Here is a 24383-nt window from a genome sequence, read left to right as displayed (position 1 = left end):
AGAACCTACCTCGGACATCCCTCCTATATCTCCCACCCTGAACCTTATAGTTATGCCCCCTTGTAACAGCTACATCCACCCGAGGAAATAGTCTCTGAACGTCCACTCTATCTATCCCCCTCATTATCTTATAAACCTCTATTAAGTCGCCTCTTATCCTCCTCCGCTCCAAAGAGAAAAGCCCAAGCTCCCTCAACCTTTCCTCATAAGACCTATCCTGCAAACCAGGCAGCATCCTGGTAAATCTCCTTTGCACCCTTTCCAATGCTTCCACATCCTTCCTATATTGAGGTGACCAGAACTGCACACAGTACTCCAAACGTGGTCTCACCAGGGTCATGAATAGGATGGGAATAGAGGGATACGGACCCAGGAAGTGTAGATTGTAGTTTAGTCGGGCAGCATGGTCGACACGGGCTTGGAGGGCCGAAGGGCCTGTTCCTGTGCTGTACTTTTCTTTGTTCTTTGTTGTTCTATTGTTTATATTTCATATGGCACAAAAGTTGAAGTATGCAAATTTCCCGGGGAACCTGTGATTTACAGTGGGAGGGAGGGCACCTCACCACAGGTTGCTGCTCCTAACTGGTATTCAGGATCCCGTGTTGAAAAGCCATCTTGATGATGACATACAAGTAAAATAGTCCACAATGTTCAACGAGCTCACACTCGAGGATTGGAGATCATCAGTCCTCTGTTCTCTTAGAATCCATATAATTCCTACAGTGCAGAAGGAGGCCATTCAACCCACTGAGTCTGCACCCACCCTCCGGTAAAACACTCTAGCTAGGCCCACTCCCGTACCGTCATGCACTGATCATGGCCAATCCACGGATTGTGGGAGGTAACTGGAGCACGAGTGCAAACTCCACAGTCACCCAAGGCTGGAATTGAACCCGGGTCTCTGGAGCTGTGAGGCAGCAGTGCTAACCACCGTGCTACCCTTTTAGGCAGCCCCTCAAGCGAGGACACCTTGCTTTTATTGCAGTCCAATGGGTTCTGAGCTGTCTGATAAGTTGAACGAGCAATCTGGTGCTCGAAGAGTTGTTTGGAGGTTTCTGCCGCTTAAATTTGCCTCTGTTCATTCCCGACACACGGTGCCTTCCCGACAGAGCCTGATCCATTCTGGTCAGTCACAAGGTAGAGTCTCCGATGATTCACTGGTTGTGTTTGACCACATCAGAGATACTTTAAGAGGACATGGTGAAGCGTTTCTGCAGAATTAATTTCCACTTGGAGAGGCAAGGATTAAACAAGGATAGTCAGCATGGCTTTGTAAAGGGGAGATCATGTCAAACAAAATTTTTCAAGGTGACTAGGTGTGCAGATAAGGGCAGTACAGTTGATGTAGTCTACATGGACTTCGTAAGGCTTTCGACAAGGCCCCACATGGGAGACTGATCAAGGTGGTAAGAGCCCGTGGAATCCAGGACAATTTGGCAAGCTGGATCCCAAACTGGCTTAGTGACAGGAGACAGTGGGGGAGATGGTCGAAGGTTGTTTTTGTGACTGGAAGCCTCTGTCCCGGGGTATTCCACAGGGATCGGTGCTGGCTCCCTTGCTGTTTCTAGTGTACATTAATGATCTGGACATTAATGTGGGAGGGTATGATCACTACGTTCGGAGATGACACAAAAATCTGTGAAGTGGTAAATAGCGAGGAGGAAAGCCTTAGATTACAGAACAATATGGACAGGCTGGTTAGACGGGCAGAACAGTGGCAAATGCAATTTAACTCTGAAAAGTACGAGGTGATGCGTTTTGGGAGGACTAACAAGGAAGGGAAGATACAATGAATGCTCGGACGCAGGAAGTACAGAGGATCAGAGACACCTTGGGGTGAATGTCCATAGATCCCTGAAGGCAGCAGGACAGGAAGATGAATCATAGAATTTACAGTGCAGAAGGAGGCCATTCGTCCCATCGAGTCTGCACCGGCTCTTGGAAAGAGCACCCTACCCAAGGTCCACAGCTCCACCCTATCCCCATAACCCAGTAACCCCACCCAACACCAAGGGCAATTTTGGACACTATAGGCAATTTATCATGGCTACCCCACCTAACCCGCACATCTTTGGACTGTGGGAGGAAACCGGAGCACCCGGAGGAAACCCACGCACACACGGGGAGGATGTGCAGACTCCGCACAGACAGTGACCCAAGCCGGAATCGAACCTGGGACCCTGGAGCTGTGAAGCATTTGTGCTATCCACAATGCTACCGTGCTGCCCATTCAGATGTGGTTAAGAAGTCATATGGGATACTTGTATTCCATGCCTTGGCTAATAAACGCAAGAGCAGGGAGGTTACAATGGAACTGTATAAAACTCTGGTTAGGTCACAGCTAGAGTACTGTGTGCTCTGGTCGCTATGGCTATAGGATGTGATTGCACTGGAGAGGGTGCAGAGGAGATTCACCAGGATATTGCCTGGGTTGGAGCATTTCAGATATGAAGCGAGGCCGGTTAGGCTGGGGATGTTTTGCTTTGAGCAGATTCGACTGACAGGGGACCTGATGGAGGGGTGGAAAGCTCTGAGGGATATAGATAGGGTAGATAAGAAGAAGCTTTTCCCCATAGTCAATAACCAGGGAGCATAGATTTAAGGTAATGAGCGGGAGGTTTAGTGGGGATTTGAGGAAAAATCATTTTCACGGGTGAAATCTGGAAGTCGCTGCCTGAAAGGGTGATAGAGGCGGGAACCCTCACAACATTTAAAAAGCATTTAGACAACCACTTGAAACACCACAGCAGACATGGCTATGCACCAAGTGCTGGAAAATGGGATTAGAATGATGGCCGGTGCAGACACGATGAGCTGGAGGGCCTCTCTCTGTGCTTGCGTGACTCTTCCTGGGAGTTTCCTGCATGCCCAAATTCTGAGGAGAGAATTGCTTTGGTGATCCGGCGGCAGGCATGAACCGCCAAGCGAAACTGGTTCTGAGGGATGAGTTTTCCCACAGGGTCGGAGTTGCTCTCCAGTGATTTTCACCTTCATTCCCAATTGTAAGCCACTGAAACAAACAACTACCCCGAGAGCTGTGGCTGAGATTAGCTTATCCATCATTGATCCATCTTAGGATCTTTGCTTTCCCCTTTGAGGGGGTTTAACACCTCAGGCAAGGAGCAAGGTTGGGAAGGGAGGGCCTTCATGAATAACCTCAGCCGGTACGGGGATCGAACCCGCGCTGCTGGTCTTGCTCTGCATCACAAACCACGAGTCCAGCCAATGAGCTTTCAGCTAGCCATATTTTGTGCCACATTACAGGATACATTAATTTTCAAGGTTTATACAACTCTCTGACCTCCCGGACTCATACCTGGTAGACCTCAGTCCAGAACCGGTGCTTTAGCCTTTTCTTGGTCTTCCTCAGCTGCTTGTTGTTTTTGAAGGTGTCGAGGTGGGTGAGGACCCCCATGATCTTGGGAAAGCCGTGAACTTGGCAGATGTTCAGGAACTCAAACGTCTCCATCTCAAAGCCAAAGCTGGCATCAGTCAGCATTAAAACCTGAAGGAGAGGCTCGATTTAGTCCATTCTGGCTGGACACACAATAACCTGAAGACAACCTTTAGTTATATTTCCTCAGCATTTCATTCACCACTTGTTATTTTTCATGAATTTGTGCGTATTGAGGCAAGGGGTCTCAATTAACATTTCACTACCGCTGGCGATTATTCAACTATTCTCACATCCGTTAAACGAATGCTCTGATACAGCAAAACCTTTCCTCCACACTCACTTCATCCCAGAAAAGGATTTTTTAAAAAAATTTAGAGTACCCAATTCATTTTTTCCAATTAAGGGCCAATTTAGCGTGGCCAATCCACCTAACCTGCACATCTTTGGGTTGTGGGGGTGAAACCCACGCAAACACGGGGAGAATGTGCAAACTCCACACAGACAGTGACCCAGAGCAGGATCGAACCTGGGACCTCGGCGCCGTGAGGCAGCTGGGCTAACACACTGCGCCACCGTGCTGCCCCCCAGAAAAGGATTTAATAATTGTTTTTAATAATCTTTCTTGTCACAAATCGGCTTACATTAACACTGCAATGAAGTTACTGTGAAAAGCCCCTAGTCGCCACATTCCGGCGCCTGTTCGGGTACACAGAGGGAGAATTCAGAATCTCCAATTCACCTAACAAGCACATCTTTCGGAATTTGTGGAAGGAAACCGGAGCACCCGGAGGAAACCCACGCAAACACGGGGAGAACGTGCAGACTCCGCACGGACAGTGACCCAAGCCGGGAATTGAACCTGGGACCCTGGAGCTGTGAAGCAACAGTGCTAACCACTGTGCTACCGTGCTGCCCAGATTTACACCCAGAAACCGTCTCAGGCCTCTACCTAAAGACACTGTAGATTCACCTTTCCTCATTCCAGATCCTTCAAATTGGTAAAGACTTTCAACAAGTGACACCATATTTAGAATCTGGCTCACAAAAGTAATATGGGCAGTGTGCTAACCCACCGTGCCACTACATCACTTGAGTTTATTGTCATCCTTCATGAAGCAAAAGAGATAAGCTTAATTGAAACCCCCATCTTCAACCTTCCATAACTTACAGCCCACCCAAAGCTCTTCCCAGCAAACATGTGCTTACTGACACAAAATGACTGCCAATCAAGCAAAAAAAAAAAAGGATTTAAAATTCTCATCCATTCCTGCAAATCCTTCCAGGGCCTCAGCCCTCCCTATTTCTGTAACCTCCGCCATCCCATCAATCCTCGAGGTTCTCCGCTCTACTCAAAATCATTCTGATTTATCACTCCACTATTAATGACCATGTCTTCACCTGTCCATAGATACAAAGCAGGAGGAGGCCTTTCGGCCCTTCGAGCCTGCTCCGCCATTCATCACCATCATGGCTGATCATCCAACTCAATAGCCTAATCCTGCTTTCTCCCCATAGCCTTTGATTCCATTCTCCCCAAGTGCTATATCCAGCCGCCTCTTGAATATATTCAAAGTTTTAGCATCAACTACTTCCTGTGGTAATGAATTCCACAGACTCACCACTCTGGCTGCTAATGTGTGAAGAAATTTCTCCTTATCTCTGTCCGAAATGGTTTACCCTGAATCCTCAGACTGTGACCCCTGGTTCTGGACACACCCATCATTGGTAACATCTTCCTGCATCTACCCTGTCTAGTCCTGTTAGAATTTTATAAGTCTCTATGAGATTCCCCCCTCATTCTTCTGAACTCCAGCGAGAACAATCCCAACCTAGTCAATCTCTCTTCATTTGTTTCTACAAATACATAAAACAAAAAAGAGTGGCCAAGGTAAATATTGGTCCTTTAGAGGATGAGAAGGGAGATTTAGTAATGGGAGATGAGGAAATGGCTGAGGAACTGAACAGGTTTTTTGGGTCGGTCTTCACAGTGGAAGACACAAATAACATGCCAGTGACTGATGGAAATGAGGCAATGACAGGTGAGGACCTTGAGAGGATTGATATCACCAAGGAGGTAGTGATGGGCAAGCTAATGGGGCTAAAGGTAGACAATTCTCCTGGACCTGATAGAATGCACCCCAGAGTGCTAAAAGAGATGGCTAGGGAAATTGCAAATGCATTCGTGATAATTTACCAAAATTCACTAGACTCTGGGGTGGTCCCGGCGGATTGGAAATTAGCAAACGTGACACCACTGTTTAAAAAAGGAGGTAGGCAGAAAGCGGGTAATTATAGGCCAGTGAGCTTAACTTCGGTAGTAGGGAAGATGCTGGAATCTATCATCAAGGAAGAAATAGCGAGGCATCTGGATGGAAATTGTCCCATTGGGCAGACGCAGCATGGGTTCTTAAAAGTGCAGAGGATACTGGAAGTCTGCAGAGGGATTTGGATAGGCTAAGTGAATGGGCTAGGTTCTGGCAGATGGAATACAATGTTGACAAATGTGAGGTTATCCATTTTGGTAGGAATAACAGCAAAAGGGATTATTATTTAAATGATAAAATATTAAAACATGCTGCTGTGCAGAGAGACCTGGGTGTGCTAATGCACGAGTCGCAAAAAGTTGGTTTACAGGTGCAACAGGTGATTAAGAAGGCAAATAGAATTTTGTCCTTCATTGCTAGAGGGATGGAGTTTAAGACTAGGGAGGTTATGCTGCAATTGTATCAGGTGTTAATGAGGCCACACCTGGAGTATTGTGTTCAGTTTTGGTCTCCTTACTTGAGAAAGGACGTACTGGCACTGGAGGGTGTGCAGAGGAGATTCACTAGGTTAATCCTAGATCTGAAGGGGTTGGATTACGAGGAGAGGTTGAGTAGACTGGGACTGTACTCATTGGAATTTAGAAGGATGAGGGGGGATCTTATAGAAACATATACGATTATGAAGGGAATAGATAGGATAGATGCGGGCAGGTTGTTTCCACTTGCGTGTGAAAGCAGAACTAGGGGGCATAGCCTCAAAATAAGGGGAAGTAGATTTAGGACTGAGTTTAGGAAAAACTTCTTCACCCAAAGGGTTGTGAATCTATGGAATTCCTTGCCCAGTGAAGCAGTTGAGGCTCCTTCATTAAATGTTTTTAAGATAAAGATAGATATAGTTTTTTGAATAAAGGGATTAAGGGTTATGGTGTTCGGGCCGTAAAGTGGAGCTGAGTCCACAAAAGATCAGCCATGATCTCATTGAATGGTGGAGCAGGCTCGAGTGGCCAGATGGCCTACTCCTGCTCCTAGTTCTTATGTTCTTATGACAGTCCGCCATCCCTGGAATTAGTCCAGACTCTGTACTCAGAAATTTTAACTCAAACTCTCTCTGCCTGTCTATTCATAAAGAACACAGCTTGCAACCTCTTCTGCGTGCAAGGACATCCCAATTTCTTCACAGGCGTCAAACTTTGCTTGATAATACTGTGAAGGGCTCTGAGACATTTTACTAAGCTGCTGTTTAAATGCAATGAAACAGAAAATCCTGAAAATAGTCCACAGGCCAGGCAGCAACTGTGGAAAGAGAAACAGAGAAAGTAGGAGCAGCACCAGAAGATGGAGGAGCAGAAGTAGGCCATTCGGCTCATTGAGCCTGCTCCGCCATTCAATGAGATCATGACTGACCTGATGTGATCATCCTCAACTCCACTTTTCCACCTTATCCCCATAACCCTCGATTCACTCACTGATTAAAAATCTGTCTATCTCAGCCTTGAACATAGTTAATGGCCCAACCGCTACAGCTCTCTGCGGTAAAGAATTCCAGATTCACTCCCCTCTGAGAGAAGAAATTCCTCCTTACCTCTGTCTGAAATGGGTGACCCCATACTCTGAGATTCTGCCCTCTGAGTATCCGTCTTTATATTACTAGCTAGCTCCCACACTTTAATTCTTTGCTGTTCGTTATCTCCTTTCCCATCTGCCGCCTGTCTTTGTACAATGATATGCTTTCTCTTTAAATTTGATACGGCCTTTAACTTTTCTTCAGTTAACCATGATGGTGGGCCTTCCCCCTTGGAATTTTTCTTTCCCCCTGGATTGTTTCAGGTTTGTGATCGATCACCAGAACGAGGGAAATATGGAATGGTTGATAGAGGAAGGGAGGTAGTGGTGGGGGAGGAAGCAAAGTCAGGTCTGTGATAGGGTGTTCAGATCCCTCTTTCCCACAACACCTTTCCAAACAAGTGGAGAAGACGCAACACCTTCCCTTTCACCTCCTTACAATTTAGTTGACCGTATTTGCTGCTCTCCTCTATGTATTTCCGTGATGTGGAGATGCCGGCGTTGGACTGGGGTGAGCACAGTAAGAAGTCTTACAACACCAGGTTAAAGCCCAACAGGTTTGTTGCAAATCACTAGCTTGCGGGTGAATGTAGATTCCAGACACATATATATATATATAGACACAGTCAATGCTGCAAGGCGATACTTTGAATGCGAGTCTTTGCAGGTAATTAAGTCGTTACAGGTCCAGAAGGTGTGAATTGTCTCAAACGAGGACAGTTGGTAGGATTTTGCAAGCCCAGGCCAGATGGTGGGGGATGAATGTAATGCGACATGAATCCCAGGTCCCGGTTGAGGCCGCACTCATGTGTGTGGAACTTGGCTATAAGTTTCTGCTCAGCGATTCTGCGTTGTCGCGCGTCCTGAAGGCCGCCTTAGCGAACGCTTACCTGGAGATCAGAGGCTGAATGCCCTTGACTACTGAAGTGTTCCCCAACTGGAAGGGAACATTCCTGCCTGGCGATTGTCACGCAATCTACGGATTTTTTTCCCTGCTGATTTTACCTGCAGGAAGTGCTGCCATCTCCAGCTCCTCCAAGACCGAGTTAGGGAACTGGAGCTGGAGTTGGAAGAACTTCGGATCATTCGGGAGGCAGAAGGGGTCATAGATAGCAGCTTCAGGGAATTAGTTACACCAAAGATTGGAGATAGGTGGGTAACTGTAAGAGGGACTGGGAAAAAGCAGTCAGTGCAGGGATCCTCTGCGGTCGTTCCCCTGAGAAACAAGTATACCGCTTTGGATACTTGTGGGGGGGGGGACTTACCAGGGGTAAGCCATGGGGTACGGGCCTCTGGCACGGAGTCTGTCCCTGGTGCTCAGAAGGGAAGGGGGGAGAGGAGCAGAGCATTAGTAATTGGGGACTCTATAGTCAGGGGCACAGATAGGAGATTTTGTGGGAGCGTGGGAGACTCACGTTTGGTATGTTGCCTCCCAGGTGCAAGGGTACGTGATGTCTCGGATCGTGTTTTCCGGGTCCTTCGGGGGGAGGGGGAGCAGCCCCAAGTCGTGATCCACATTGGCACTAACGACATAGGTAGGAAAGGGGACAAGGATGTCAGGCAGGCTTTCAGGGAGCTAGGATGGAAGCTCAGAACTAGAACAAACAGAGTTGTTATCTCTGGGTTGCTGCCCGAGCCACGTGATAGTGAGATGAGGAATAGGGAGAGAGAGCATTTAAACACGTGGCTACAGGGATGGTGCAGGCGGGAGGGATTCAGATTTCTGGATAACTGGGGCTCTTTCTGGGGAAGGTGGGACCTCTACAGACAGGATGGTCTACACCTGAACCTGAGGGGCACAAATATCCTGGGGGGGAGATTTGTTAGTGCTCTTTGGGGGGGTTTAAACTAATGCAGCAGGGGCATGGGAACCTGGATTGTAGTTTTAGGGTAAGGGAGAATGAGAGTATAGAGGTCAGGAGCACAGATTTGACGTCGCAGGAGGGGGCCAGTGTTCAGGTAGGTGGTTTGAAGTGTGTCTACTTCAATGCCAGGAGTATACGAAACAAGGTAGGGGAACTGGCAGCATGGGTTGGTACCTGGGACTTCGATGTTGTGGCCATTTCGGAGACATGGATAGAGCAGGGACAGGAATGGATGTTGCAGGTTCCGGGGTTTAGGTGTTTTAGTAAGCTCAGAGAAGGAGGCAAAAGAGGGGGAGGTGTGGCGCTGCTAGTCAAGAGCAGTATTACGGTGGCGGAGAGGATGCTAGATGGGGACTCTTCTTCCGAGGTAGTATGGGCTGAAGTTAGAAACAGGAAAGGAGAGGTCACCCTGTTGGGAGTTTTTTATAGGCCTCCTAATAGTTCTAGGGATGTAGAGGAAAGGATGGCGAAGATGATTCTGGATAAGAGCAAAAGTAACAGGGTAGTTATTATGGGAGACTTTAACTTTCCAAATATTGACTGGAAAAGATATAGTTCGAGTACAATAGATGGGTCGTTTTTTTGTACAGTGTGTGCAGGAGGGTTTCCTGAAACAATATGTTGACAGGCCAACAAGAGGCGAGGCCACGTTGGATTTGGTTTTGGGTAATGAACCAGGCCAGGTGTTGGATTTGGAGGTAGGAGAGCACTTTGGGGACAGTGACCACAATTCGGTGACGTTTACGTTAATGATGGAAAGGGATAAGTATACACCGCAGGGCAAGAGTTATAGCTGGGGGAAGGGCAATTATGATGCCATTAGACGTGACTTGGGGGGGATAAGGTGGAAAAGGCTGCAAGTGTTGGGCACACTGGATAAGTGGGGCTTGTTCAAGGATCAGCTACTGTGTGTTCTTGATAAGTATGTACCAGTCAGGCAGGGAGGAAGGCGTCGAGCGAGGGAACCGTGGTTTACCAAGGAAGTGGAATCTCTTGTTAAGAGGAAGAAGGAGGCCTATGTGAAGATGAGGTGTGAAGTTTCAGTTGGGGCGATGGATAGTTACAAGGTAGCGAGGAAGGATCTAAAGAGAGAGCTAAGACGAGCAAGGAGGGGACATGAGAAGTATTTGGCAGGAAGGATCAAGGAAAACCCAAAAGCTTTCTATAGGTATGTCAGGAATAAGCGAATGACTAGAGAAAGAGTAGGACCAGTCAAGGACAGGGATGGGAAATTGTGTGTGGAGTCTGAAGAGATAGGCGAGATACTAAATGAATATTTTTCGTCAGTATTCACTCAGGAAAAAGATAATGTTGTGGAGGAGAATGCTGAGCCCCAGGCTCATAGAATAGATGGCATTGAGGTACGTAGGGAAGAGGTGTTGGCAATTCTGGACAGGCTTAAATTAGATAAGTCCCCAGGACCTGATGGGATTTATCCTAGGATTCTCTGGGAGGCCAGGGAAGAGATTGCTGGACCTTTGGCTTTGATTTTTATTTCATCATTGGCTACAGGAATAGTGCCAGAGGACTGGAGGACAGCAAATGTGGTCCCTTTGTTCAAAAAGGGGAGCAGAGATAACCCCGGCAACTATAGACCGGTGAGCCTCACGTCTGTAGTGGGTAAAGTCTTGGAGGGGATTATAAGAGACAAGATTTATAATCATCTAGATAGGAATAATATGATCAGGGATAGTCAGCATGGCTTTGTGAAGGGTAGGTCATGCCTCACAAACCTTATCGAGTTCTTTGAGGTGACTGAACAGGTAGACGAGGGTAGAGCAGTTGATGTGGTGTATATGGATTTCAGCAAAGCGTTTGATAAGGTTCCCCACGGTAGGCTATTGCAGAAAATACGGAGGCTGGGGATTGAGGGTGATTTAGAGATGTGGATCAGAAATTGGCTAGCTGAAAGAAGACAGAGGGTGGTGGTTGATGGGAAATGTTCAGAATGGAGTACAGTCACAAGTGGAGTACCACAAGGATCTGTTCTGGGCCCGTTGCTGTTTGTCATTTTTATCAATGACCTAGAGGAAGGCGCAGAAGGGTGGGTGAGTAAATTTGCAGACGATACTAAAGTCGGTGGTGTTGTCGATAGTGTGGAAGGATGTAGCAGGTTACAGAGGGATATAGATAAGCTGCAGAGCTGGGCTGAGAGGTGGCAAATGGAGTTTAATGTAGAGAAGTGTGAGGTGATTCACTTTGGAAGGAATAACAGGAATGCGGAATATTTGGCTAATGGTAAAGTTCTTGAAAGTGCGGATGAGCAGAGGGATCTAGGTGTCCATGTACATAGATCCCTGAAAGTTGCCACCCAGGTTGATAGGGTTGTGAAGAAGGCCTATGGAGTGTTGGCCTTTATTGGTAGAGGGATTGAGTTCCGGAGTCGGGAGGTCATGTTGCAGCTGTACAGAACTCTGGTACGGCCGCATTTGGAGTATTGCGTACAGTTCTGGTCACCACATTATAGGAAGGACGTGGAGGCTTTGGAGCGGGTGCAGAGGAGATTTACCAGGATGTTGCCTGGTATGGAGGGAAAATCTTATGAGGGAAGGATAAAGGACTTGAGGTTATTTTCTTTAGAAAGAAGAAGGTTAAGAGGTAACTTAATTGAGGCATACAAGATGATCAGAGGATTGGATAGGGTGGACAGTGAGAGCCTTTTTCCTCGGGTGGTGATGTCGAGCACGAGGGGACATAGCTTTAAATTGAGAGGAGATAGAGTGGTTTCACAGGTCAGCGCAACATCGAGGGCCGAAGGGCCTGTACTGCACTGTAATGTTCTATGCTCTATGTTCAGGGAGCTCGGGTGGAAACTTAGATCTAGGACAAACAGAGTTATTATCTCTGGGTTGTTACCCATGTCACGTGCTAGCGAGACGAGGAATAGGGAAAGAGAGCAGTTGAACACGTGGCTACAGGGATGGTGCAGGAGGGAGGGTTTCAGATTTCTGGATAATTGGGGCTCATTCTGGGGTCGGTGGGACCTCTACAAATGGGATCGTCTACACCTGGACCAGAGGGGTACCAATATCCTGGGGGGGAAATTTGCTAATGCTCTTCGGGAGGGTTTAAATTAGTTCAGCAGGGGATTGGGAACCTGAATTGTAGCTCCAGTATACAGGAGGTTGAGAGTAGTGAGGTCATGAGTAAGGTTTCAAAGTTGCAGGAGTGTACCGGCAGGCAGGAAGGTGGTTTAAAGTGTGTCTTCTTCAATGCCAGGAGCATTCGGAATAAGGTGGGTGAACTATCTACAGTATGTAGATAGGCCAACGAGAGGCGAGGCCATGTTGGATTTGGTACTGGGTAATGAACCAGGACAGGTGTTAGATTTGGAGGCAGGTGATCACTTTGGTGACAGTGACCACAATTCGATTAAGTTTACTTTAGTGATGGAAAGGGATATACTGCAGGGCAAAAGTTATATCTGGGGGAAAGGCAATTATGATGCGATGAGGCACGACTGAGGATGCATCGGATGGAGAGGAAAACTGCAGGGGATGGACACAATGGAAATATGGAGCTTGTTCAAGGAACAGCTACTGCGTGTCCTTGATAAGTATGTACCTGTCAGGCAGGGAGGAAGTGGTTGAGCAAGGGAACCGTGGTTTACTAAAGCAGTCGAAACACTTGTCAGGAGGAAGAAGGAGGCTTATGTAAAGATGAGACATGAAGGTTCAGTTAGGACGCTCAAGAGTTACAAGTTAGCTAGGAAGGACCTAAAGAGAGAGCTAAGAAGAGCCAGGAGGAGACATGAGAAGTCTTTGGCAGGTAGGATCAAGGATAACCCTAAAGCTTTCTATAGATATGTCAGGAAGAAAAGAATGACTAGGGTAAGAGTAGGGCCAGTCAAGGACAGTAGTGGGAAGTTGTGCTTGGTGTCCGAGGAGATAGGAGAGGTGCTAAATTAATATTTTTCGTCAGTATTCACACAGGAAAAAGACAATGTTGTCGAGGAGAATACTGAGATTCAGGCTACTAGATGAGAAGGGCTTGAGGATCATAAGGAGGAGGTGTTAGCAATTCTGGAAAGTGTGAAAATAGGTAAATCACCTGGGCCGGATGGGATTTATCCTAGGATTCTCTGGGAAGCTAGGGAGGGAGCCTTTGGCTTTGATCTTTAAGTCATCTTTGTCCACAGGAATAGTACCAGAAGACTGGAGGATAGCAAATGTTGTCCCCTTGTTCAAGAAGTGGAGTAGAGACCAGTGAGCCTTATTTCTGTTGTGGGCAAAGTCTTGGAAAGGTTTACAAGAGATAGGATGTATAATCATCTGGAAAGGAATAATTTGTTAGAGATAGTCAGCACGGTTTTGTGAAGGGTGGGTCGTGCCTCACAAACCTTATTGAGTTCTTTGAGAAGGTGACCAAACAGGTGGATGAGGGTAAAGCAGTTGATGTGGTGTATATGGATTTCAGTAAAGCGTTTGATAAGGTTCCCCACGTTAGGCTACTGCAGAAAATACGGAGGCATGGGATTCAGGGTGATTTAGCAGTTTGGATCAGAAATTGGCTAGCTGGAAGAAGACAAAGGGTGGTGGTTGATGGGAAATGTTCAGACTGGAGTCCAGTTACTGGTGGTGTACCACAAGGATCTGTTTTGGGGCCACTGCTGTTTGTCATTTTTATAAATGACCTGAAGGAGGGCGTAGAAGGATGGGTGAGTAAATTTGCAGATGACACTAAAGTCGGTGGAGTTGTGGACAGTGCGGAAGGATGTTACAAGTTACAGAGGGACATAGATAAGCTGCAGTGCTGGGCTGAGAAGTGGCAAATGGAGTTTAATGCAGAAAAGTGTGAGGTGATTCATTTTGGAAGGAATAACAGGAAGACAGAGTACTGGGCTAATGGTAAGATTCTTGACAGTGTGGATGAGCAGAGAGATCTCGGTGTCCATGTACATAGATCCCTGAAAGTTGCCACCCAGGTTGAGAGGGTTGTTAAGAAGGTGTACTGTGTGTTAGCTTTTATTGGTAGAGGGATTGAGTTTTGGAGCCATGAGGTCATGTTGCAGCTGTACAAAACTCTGGTGCGGCCGCATTTGGAGTATTGCGTGCAATTCTGGTCGCCGCATTATAGGAAGGATGGGGAAGCATTGGAAAGGGTGCAGAGGAGATTTACCAGGATGTTGCCTGGTATGGAGGGAAGATCTTATGAGGAAAGGCTGAGGGACTTGAGGCTGTTTTCGTTAGAGAGAAGAAGGTTAAGAGGTGACTTAATTGAGGCATACAAGATGATCAGAGGATTAGATAGGGTGGACAGTGAGAGCCTTTTTCCTCAGATGGTGATGTCTAGCACGAGGAGACATAGCTTTAAATTGAGGGGAGATAGATATAAGACAGATGTCAGAGGTAGGTTCTTTACTCAGAGAGTAGTAAGGGCGTGGAATGCCCTGCCTGCAACAGTAGTGGACTCGTCAACACTAAGGGCATTCAAATGGTCATTGGATAGACATATGGACGATAAGGGAATCGTGTAGATGGGCTTTAGAGTGGTTTCACAGGTCGGCGCAACATCGAGGGCCGAAGGGCCGGTACTGCGCTGTTATGTTCTATGTTCAAAGTCTCGTCTTGCATCTTTGACTTTGTCTATATATATGTTTCTGGGGCCCACTTCTTCACTCACCTGAGGAAGAAGCAGTGCTCTGAAAGCTCGTGATTCCAAACAAACCTGTTGGACTTTAAACTGGTGTTGTAAGACTTCTTGCTATGTATTTCCAGCATTTTCTGTTTTTAATTCAGATTTCCTGTTGTTCACATAAACTGAGGGCTATGACATTTGACAACACTCATTTGCCAAGCAATCTTTTAACAAATAAGCCAAGTATTTTTCCGAAAAAGCCAACAAAAATCATCCTCACCAGATCAGCAACTTTGGCTAAATCTATCATGGAATTCAAGTCGTTCCCACACTCGATGATTGAGAGACGCCGCTTTTTCCCTATTGGAAACAAAGCATCTGATTAGCCACAAAGATTTGAAAGGACAATGCTAAGGAAGACCAATCTGCTTGTGCAATTCTGGTCACCACATTATAGGAAGGATGTGATTGCACTGGAGGGGATGCAGAGGAGATTCACCAGGATGGTGCCTGGGATGGAGCGTTTCAGTTATGAAGAGAGGTTGGATTGGCTTGGGTTGTTTTCGCTGAAGCAGAGAAGACTGAGGGGCGACCTGATCGAGGTGGACAAGATTATGAGGGGCATTTTTGTAAGGGCCACGAAGAATCCAGCACGAGTTTTAAGGATACAAAGTAATAACATTTATTTACTACAACAAATATACATAACAGTAGCAGTAACTTCCCTTGCTACATACTGCTTCCTGCTGGTTCCTGAACTGGCCAGCTTTATTTATACTCGGAGTTTACTAGTGGTTTCTCCGCCCCCCTCATTGGGGAAGCTCATACTCCCACAGGATTGTGGGATAGTCATTAGTCCCCAGCCAATAGTAAGTAGGCAGGTTATAACATCCCTCCCCCCACAAAGTCCAAGGAATCCACCAAAGACCCTGGCGAAGGAGGGCGTCGGACTCGTTTGGCCGCAGGCCGGACACCACTTGCACGCGGCGCTGGATCAGGCGGTGTGTAACGAGACGGAGACCGCCGCTTCCGTGATGAACGGCGCAACGGTTGTACATCCACGGCCCGTGGACCCGAGGATTCCCCCTCTGATGCATCCTGTGTCTCCATCTCGGAGTCAGAGTCTGCTGCCTCCGTCATGTCAGCATCTCTATCTCCATTCGGTCCCGTAACGACCTGCGCAGGCTTCGAGTGAGGCACCAGTGGAAGATTGTGAGTATTACCTTCCCTTGTCTCTGGTCTCTGCGGCTGTAGAAATTAGCTCCGGGGGCGGGGAATCCTTTGAGGGGATAGTCTTCTGGACCGAACGTGGTCTACATGTTTTCGCTGGAGACGACCCTGGGCTTGCAATTGATAAGATATAGGGCCCGTTTGGCGAAAGATTACACCAGGGACCCATTGGGCACCACCAGCAAAATTCCGAACGAACACTGGGTCACTGGGCGCAAACTGCCGAATCAGCCGATGCCGAGAAAATCCCTGTCCCCGCCATTCTTGTGTGCGGCGTACTTTTGCGCCAATGTCCAGGAAAACCATACTAAGGCGGGTGCGAAGTCTCCGGCCCATTAGGAGTTCTGCGGGAGCTACCCCAATCACTGCATGGGGGGTGGTCCTGTACGTAAACAAAAAGCGAGCCAGTCTCGTGTCCATTGATCCGGAAGACTGCTTCTTTAGGCCTCTTTTGAATGTCTGCACTGCGCGCTCTGCCAACCCATTTGAAGCCGGGTGGTATGGGGCAGTGCGGATATGGCGGATGCCGTTCATCTTCGTGAACCTCGCAAACTCCTCACTCGTGAATGGAGTGCCGTTATCCGTGACCAGCACCTCGGGGAGGCCATGCGTACTAAACGATAAACGCATCTTTTCAATTGTTGCGCAGGACGTTGTCCCCTGCATCTTATGCACCTCTAGCCATTTGGACTGGGCATCAATTAGTAGAAGGAACATGGATCCTTGAAAAGGGCCTGCGAAATCTGCATGCAAGCGTGCCCAAGGCCGCCCTGGCCATTCCCAGTGATGTAGGGGTGCGGCCGGCGGAAGCTTCTGATGCTCCTGGCAAATGGAGCAGTTTTGGGCCACCTTCTGAATGTCGGTGTCAAGGCCTGGCCACCAGACATAACTCCTGGCCAACATTTTCATTTTGGTCACGCCTGGATGCCCATTGTGCAAGTCTGTTAGTATCAGCTCCTGGCCTTTTTCCGGGACAATCACACGCGTCCCCCACAAGAGGATGCCGTCTTCCACGCTGAATTCTGACAGCTTGGAGGAAAATGCCTGCAACTCGCCTGGGAGCTGTCTATGCTGCCCACCATACAGAACTATGTGCCGAACCTTTGACAGGACTGGCTCCGTCTGGGTCCACTCACTGATCTGTGATGCCGTGACAGGCAAGGTGTCCATAAAATTTAGTGTTGCAACCACCTCACCAGTCGTGGGGGTCGACATGGGGCCGGTCGATAAAGGCAATCGGTTCAGTGCGTCGGCATTTGCTATCTGCGTACCTGGTTTGTGCTCCAGAGAATGCTCGTATGCAGCAAGCAACAAAGCCCAGCGCTGGATCCGTGCAGAAGCAATGGGCGGTATTGGCTTATCCTCTCTGAAAAGTCCCAGCAGGGGCTTATGATCAGTCACGATAGTGAAATGGCGGCCGTACACGTACTGGTGGAAGCGTTTCACCGCAAAAACCACTGCCAGGCCCTCCTTCTCGATCTGCGCGTACTTTTTCTCCGCTGCAGTCAATGTGCGGGAGGCGAAAGCTATCGGTCGTTCGGCCCCGTTCTCCATCTTGTGGGACAGGACGGCCCCAATACCATACGGGGATGCATCACATGTGATGAGCAAAGGCTTTCCAGGATCATAGTGGGTTAGTAACCCAGACGACGACAATTGTTGCTTTACCCGTTGGAAAGCGGTTTCTTGCGGCTGACCCCAAACCCAGGTGTGATTTTTCTTTAGCAGAAGGTGCAAAGGGGCCAGCGTAGTTGCCAGATTGGGGAGGAACTTCCCGTAATAGTTTACGAGACCGAGAAAAGAACGAAGATGCAAAGTGTCAGTCGGGGCGGGGGCATGTTGAATTGCACGCACCTTCTCTGCGACGGGGTGCAAACCTTCGCGGTCCACCCGATGACCTAGGTAGACTACTTCCTTTGCCTGAAATACACACTTTGTGCGACGTAAACGGACTCCAGCCTCCGAAAGGAGTCTAAGGACAGCCTCCAGATTTTCCAAATGTTCCTGCTCCGACGTCCCGGTAATCAAAACGTCATCTAGGTAGACAGCCACACGTGGTAAACCTCTCAAAATGCCCTCCATAATACGTTAAAAAATTGCGCAGGCAGAGGATACTCCAAAGGGCAACCGTGTATATTCATACAGGCCCCGGTGTGTATTAATCGTTACATATGGTCGGGAGGCAGGGTCCAGCTCCAACTGCAGGTAGGCGTGACTCATATCTAATTTTGTGAATGAGAGTCCACCTGCAAGTTTCGCGTAGAGATCCTCTATGCGAGGCATTAGATATCGGTCGAGTCAGGAAACCGTATTCACTGTAAGTTTATAGTCGCCACACAAGCGAACTGTGGCATCTGGCTTCATTACAGGTACAATTGGTGCTGCCCAGTCAGCAAAACGGACGGGCCTGATAATACCCAAACTCTCCAAACGAGTGAGCTCCCCTTCTACCTTCTCGAGCAAGGCGTAAGGCACTGGGCGCGCCCGGAAATAGCGCGGCGTAGCTCCTGGTTCAACTTGGATACGGGCTACGGTCCCTTTTATTTTCCCCAAACCAGGCTGGAATACATCTGGGTATCGTCCTAGCACCTCAGTCAACCCTTCAGAAACTGTTTGGAGGATGTGCTGCCATTGCAACCGCAAATGGCGCAGCCAGTCCCGACCCAACAGGCTAGGCCCATGGCCGCGCACCACGATAAGTGGGAAAAGCCTTTCCTGGCGTCCATCGACAACAGGGGTCATTGTAGTTCCTGCAATGTCCAGTGGTTCCCCCGTGTAGGTGGCCAACCTGGCCAGTGAGTCGGTTAATGTAAGGGTCTGTATACCCTGCTTGATGCGGTCGAATGTCCTCTGGGCGATCACCGAGACCGCTGCGCCAGTATCCAACTCCATCTCCAGCGGGTGGCCATTGACCCGTACTGTCACCTTAATGGGGGCCACACGGGGAGCTGCCACACAATGCAGCTGCAGGCAGTAGTCCTCTGTCTCCACGTCCTCAGGAGTAGTCGCCGCAGGTTCATCCACATGGAAGGTACGGCCCCTGGGCTGGTCCCAGTTTCGGTCGGAACGACAGCGCTTCTGGCGCCCCCAGGACCGCCGTCCGCGACGGGGTCGGCGCCTACAAGTCTGACACGGACATGGCTCATCATCCATTGGCTCTGGAGAAGGCTCCCTTCGGGGAGGAATGTCCGACGGCCACTGGCGTCGGTCCGGACGTCACCTCGCCCAAGGTACCGCAGGAGTGTGGGGGGACGTTTTCGGATGGAAGGGGTTGCGCCCCAAGGCATGCACTTCCATTCCCTGTAGCTCCTGTACTCCTCGCTCTGCGCTCTCTCGGGACAATACTATTTGAATGGCCTGTTGAAAAGTCAATGTTGGCTCCGCTAACAGCTTTCTCTGGGTGGCCGCATTGTTAATACCGCAAACCAAACGGTCGCGTAACATTTCTGACAAGGTCTCACCATAGTCACAGTGCTCCGCAATCCTGCGTAGCCTGGATAGAAAATCGGCAAAGGATTCTCCAGGGGTCCTCTCAGCGGTATTAAACCGGTAACGCTGGACTATCGTGGACGGGGTTGGGTTAAAATGTTGCCCCCACTATATTCAAGTTCATCAAACGTTTTGGTGTCCGGTGCAGCTGGGTACGCAAGGCTCCTAATCACCCCAAACGTATGCGGCCCGCAGGCGGTGAGCAATATGACCACCTGGCGCTCGTTTTCGGTGATATTGTTTGCCCGGAAATAGTAACGCATCCGCTGTGTGTACTGGTTCCAGCTTTCCAGCGCAGCATCAAAAACATCCAAACGTCCGAACAGAGGCATGGTATAATAGAAAACAACTTCCAACCTGTAACCAACAAAAATCCAGGGAGGTGGCTTCAGCAGTGTAGACAGCTATTCACTTTAACCTTCGTCGCCAGTTTTGTAAGGGCCACGAAGAATCCAGCACGAGTTTTAAGGATACAAAGTAATAACATTTATTTACCGTAACATATATACATAACGGTAGCAGTAACTTCCCTTGCTACATACTGCTGGTTCCTGAACTGGCCAGCTTTATTTATACTAGGAGTTTACTAGTGGTTTCTCCGCCCCCCTCATTGGGGAAGCTCATACTCCCACAGGATTGTGGGATAGTCATTAGTCCCCAGCCAATGGTAAGTAGGCAGGTTATAACAGGCATGGACAGGGTGGATAGGGAACAGCTGTTCCCCTTAGTTGAAGGGTCGGTTACGAGGGGGACACAAGTTCAGGGTGAGGGGCAGGAGGTTTATGGGGGATTTGAGGAAATCCTTTTTCCCCAGACGGTGGTGAGGGTCTGGGACGCGCTGCCTGGGAGGGTGGGAGAGGCGGGTCTGGGACGCGCTGCCTGGGAGGGTGGGAGAGGCGGGTCTGGAACGCGCTGCCTGGGAGGGTGGGAGAGGCGGGTCTGGGACGCGCTGCCTGGGAGGGTGGGAGAGGCGGGTTGCCTCACATCCTTTACAAAGTACCTGGGTGAGCGCTGGGCACAGCATAACATTCCAGGCTGTGGGCCCAGTGCTGGTGGATGGGGTGAGGTGGGCAGGTCGGGTGTTTTTCATGCAGCGGGGCAGACTCGATGGGCCGAAGGGCCTTTTTACTGTATTATTCTGTGATTCTGATCTTCAATAAAAATAAAGGGCCGAATTTTCAGATCTTTCCTCGTTCCGACTGAATTTGTGCTGTACGCCCCTGAAACTGAACTTCCTGACACTGCACAAGGTCCTCAAACTGAGGCCTTATTACATCGTGTACAGGCCCCCAGGGTATCTGGGCCAGATAACTTTCAGTAGTTTGGGGATAATTGACACTGGTTACAGGGCACAAACTGAAAGGTGTGGGTGCAGAAAATGTTGCACTAATAGATCACACACTCTGGGCAAAGACAGACATTATAACCTCTGCGCTGATCTGTAGGACCGGGTGCTGAAGAATTAGCTGAAATCAAGCACAGCGACCCATCAAGTGGCTTCTTTATCCCGGTTTTACAGATAGTGAAGTTGGAACATCTGATCATTATTACGCTGTACCAAGATATTCTGAAATGAAGCTGCTTAAAACCTAGCCCTGTCTTGTAGTGCTAAGGTGGGCCACTTCCACAGAGATCCGCAAACTCCCTGCAGTGCAGGAGGCCATTCGGCCTGTCCAGTCTGCCCCAACCCTCCGAAAGAGCACCCGACCTAAGTCCACTCCCCCACCCTATCCCCACCTAACCTGCACATCTTTGGAGTGTGGGAGTAAACTGGAGCACCCAGAGGAAACCCAAGTAGACACAGGGAAACGTACAAAGTCCACTCAGACACTTTTCGCTGGAATCCAACCCGGGCACCTGGCACTGTGAGGCAGTAGTGTTAACCTGGGTCCCTGGCACTGTGAGACAGCAGTGTTAACCCGGGTCCCTGGCGCTGTGAGGCAGCAGTGTTAACCCGGGTACCTGGCACTGTGAGACAGCAGTGTTAACCCGGGTCCCTGGCACTGTGAGACAGCAGTGTTAACCCGGGGCCCTGGCACTGTGAGACAGCAGTGTTAACTGGGTCCCTGGCACTGTGAGACAGCAGTGTTAACCCGGATCCCTGGCGTTGTGAGGCAGCAGTGTTAACCCGGGTCCCTGGCACTGTGAGACAGCAGTGTTAACCCGGGTCCCTGGCACTGTGAGACAGCAGTGTTAACCCGGGTCCCTGGTGCTGTGAGGCAGCAGTGTTAACCCGGGTCCCTGGCACTGTGAGGCAGCAGTGTTAACCCGGGTACCTGGCACTGTGAGACAGCAGTGTTAACCCGGGTCCCTGGCACTGTGAGACAGCAGTGTTAACCCGGGGCCCTGGCACTGTGAGACAGCAGTGTTAACTGGGTCCCTGGCACTGTGAGACAGCAGTGTTAACCCGGATCCCTGGCGTTGTGAGGCAGCAGTGTTAACCCGGGTCCCTGGCACTGTGAGACAGCAGTGTTAACCCGGGTCCCTGGCACTGTGAGACAGCAGTGCTAACCCGGGTCCCTGGTGCTGTGAGGCAGCAGTGTTAACCCGGGTCCCTGGCACTGTGAGACAGCAGTGTTAACCCGGGTCCCTGGCACTGTGAGACAGCAGTGTTTACCCGGGTCCCTGGCACTGTGAGACAGCAGTGTTAACCCGGGTCCCTGGCACTGTGAGACAGCAGTGTTAACCCGGGTCCCTGGCACTGTGAGACAGCAGTGTTAACCCGGGTCCCTGGCACTGTGAGACAGCAGTGTTAACCCGGGTCTCTGGCACTGTGAGACAGCAGTGCTAATCACTGCAGAGATGAAGAAAGATTTGAGATATGGAGTGGAGGCCCCTGACTTTCACAAGAAGTTTTTACTGTTACGCCCTCAGATCTCTCTCCCACGTAATTAGATATTAGTTGAATCTCTCACAGCAACTGATACCACTGAGCCCGAATAGTTTTTGTGGCCCAGAGTTTGGTCAGCCTCCTGTCTGTCCCCATGGTCCCAATGGGTACTTGCTGTCAGTGAAGCATCTTTAGAGTCTGTTTTGCATTGAAGTTGTTCAATCTGGACCACTCATTCAGTATCTTCAAATCATACTAAATACTAAAATTTATAGACTTACCTGTAATGATAGTGACTGGGCCTCTTATATCTGTTAGTTTCTGCTTGGTGAAGTTCCGAATAAGGCACCGGATCAGGGTACTCTTTCCCACTTTCGGGGGTCCTACAACAACAACGACAATAGGTGGGGGCTCCAAAGGTGTCCGGTCAACCACGGGAATGTGGTGCTTCTTCGTTTTCAAGTCCTGGGCCCTGTTTATGATAGTGGTAAATAAAATTATTAACCGCAGTCACAAGATGCCTCTTCCTAAGCCTACAGGTCGGATAATTAGCCCAGGGTGCTTCTCACTGGAACAGGAGTAGGCCGGTCAGCCGAGAGTCTGTTCCTCCATTCAATTAGCTTCATCTGTCCATCTTGGTTTAACCCTTTAAACCCCGGTGTCCGCACATGCTGCAAGGCCGATGGGTCCTTGCTGCGCGCAATGTGATACCAAGAATGGAATCCAAATAGGATCTAACCAAAGTTTTATATAAACCACCTTTTCATATTCCAATCCCCCGAGATTCCATTAGCGAGATAGTGAGCAGGTGGTGAGTACAGCGAGTTAGGTTCCTGGCCCAACGTTGGGGGTCGACCTGTACGCGAGATAGAAAAAAAATGAATACTTTTGACCAAAGCCGATGGATTGGTTTTTAATCAATGTGGGAATCTGATCTGTCTTGGGTCTCACTTTCCCCACATTAAACCTGTGCCATCACACTTGGTGCCATCAGCAGACCTGTCCTGTCCCCCTTTCCCTTCATCCAAGACCTTGATAAATATCGCAAAGTGTAGAGACTCAGGTGTAAGTTCCTGTATTTCACCACCAGCCACATCTGCACATTATTCAAACTCCCAGTTTTTTACCTCCTAACCAATTCCCAACCACATCAGTTGGTTAACAGCCTGTTACATAGAACGTCATTGAATGTCTTCCAGAACAGCACAGGAGGACCATTCAACCCATCACGTCTCTGCCAGCTCTTTCAAAGGCCAATGCCGTTGGTCCCACATCTTGCCTTCCCCATATCACTGCAATGTCTCTCTATCGAGTAATTGTCCAACTCTCCTTTGGAAGCTAATATTGAATCTGTACACATCACCCTATCACGCAGTGCAATCCAAATCCTAAACACGCATTACATAAGTATGTATTTCCTCTTGTTACCTCTCAACTCTCCAATCACCATTCAACCACCGGAAACAGTTTATTTATTTCATGTAAACCCGTCTTGATTTGTTTTTTAGAAAATATTTTATGAAGACATTTATAATTTTCTTGGTTTTAAACATTTTTATCAAATCACCCCTTGGCCGTCCCTGCTCTAACAATTTAATAATAATCCCATAGCCAGGGATGATTCCAGCAAATCTCTTCTGTATCCCCTGTCCCCCTTCTTCCTCCCAAATGCATCATCCCCACTGTTCTGCGATGAGTTTCATCGCATATGTATCCATAAGACCAGATGAAATAGGAACAGGAGGAGGCCATTCAGCCCTTTGGGCCTGCTCCTCCATTCAATAAGATCATGGCTGATCTAACAAAGTCCACTAGATATGCAGTTTAGGTGGATTAGCCATGCTAAATTTCCCATCGGTGTCCAGAGATGTGCAGGTTAGGTTACAGGGATAGGGAGGGTCGGTGCTGACTTGATGGGCTGACTGGCCTTCTCAGGACTCTATGATCCCTATCTTATCTCCGTAATCCTGAATTCCGGCACTGATTAAAAACCTAGCGATCTCAGCCTTGAAAATGTTCACGGACTCCCACCTCCACAGCTTCCTGGGGTAAAGAATTCCAAAGATTCGCCACTCTTTGGGAGAAGAAATTCTTAAATGAGCTCCCCCTTATTCTGCGACGATGCTCTCTGGTCCTACACCCTCCAATAAATGGAAACATCCTCCCAA

At 48.8% G+C, this 24383-nt stretch overlaps 1 protein-coding gene across 3 annotated transcripts in view; it reads right to left on the bottom strand.

Moving 5' to 3' along the window:
- Positions 1–24383, bottom strand: part of LOC140403425 (ribosome biogenesis protein BMS1 homolog) — a 246155-nt gene that overhangs the window by 186187 nt on the left and 35585 nt on the right. For all 3 annotated transcript variants that reach the window (XM_072491337.1, XM_072491339.1, XM_072491338.1), the window contains exons 3-5: positions 22497–22687; positions 14947–15026; positions 3317–3505 (exon numbers count right to left, since the gene is read on the bottom strand). In XM_072491337.1, the coding sequence (XP_072347438.1) occupies positions 3317–3505; positions 14947–15026; positions 22497–22687 (460 nt within the window). The remainder of the gene's footprint in view (positions 1–3316; positions 3506–14946; positions 15027–22496; positions 22688–24383) is intronic.

This window comes from Scyliorhinus torazame, chromosome 28 (genome assembly GCF_047496885.1).
Source record: "Scyliorhinus torazame isolate Kashiwa2021f chromosome 28, sScyTor2.1, whole genome shotgun sequence".
NCBI classification, from domain to species: Eukaryota; Metazoa; Chordata; class Chondrichthyes; order Carcharhiniformes; family Scyliorhinidae; genus Scyliorhinus; species Scyliorhinus torazame.
This window is presented reverse-complemented; position numbering and strand designations above follow the sequence as displayed.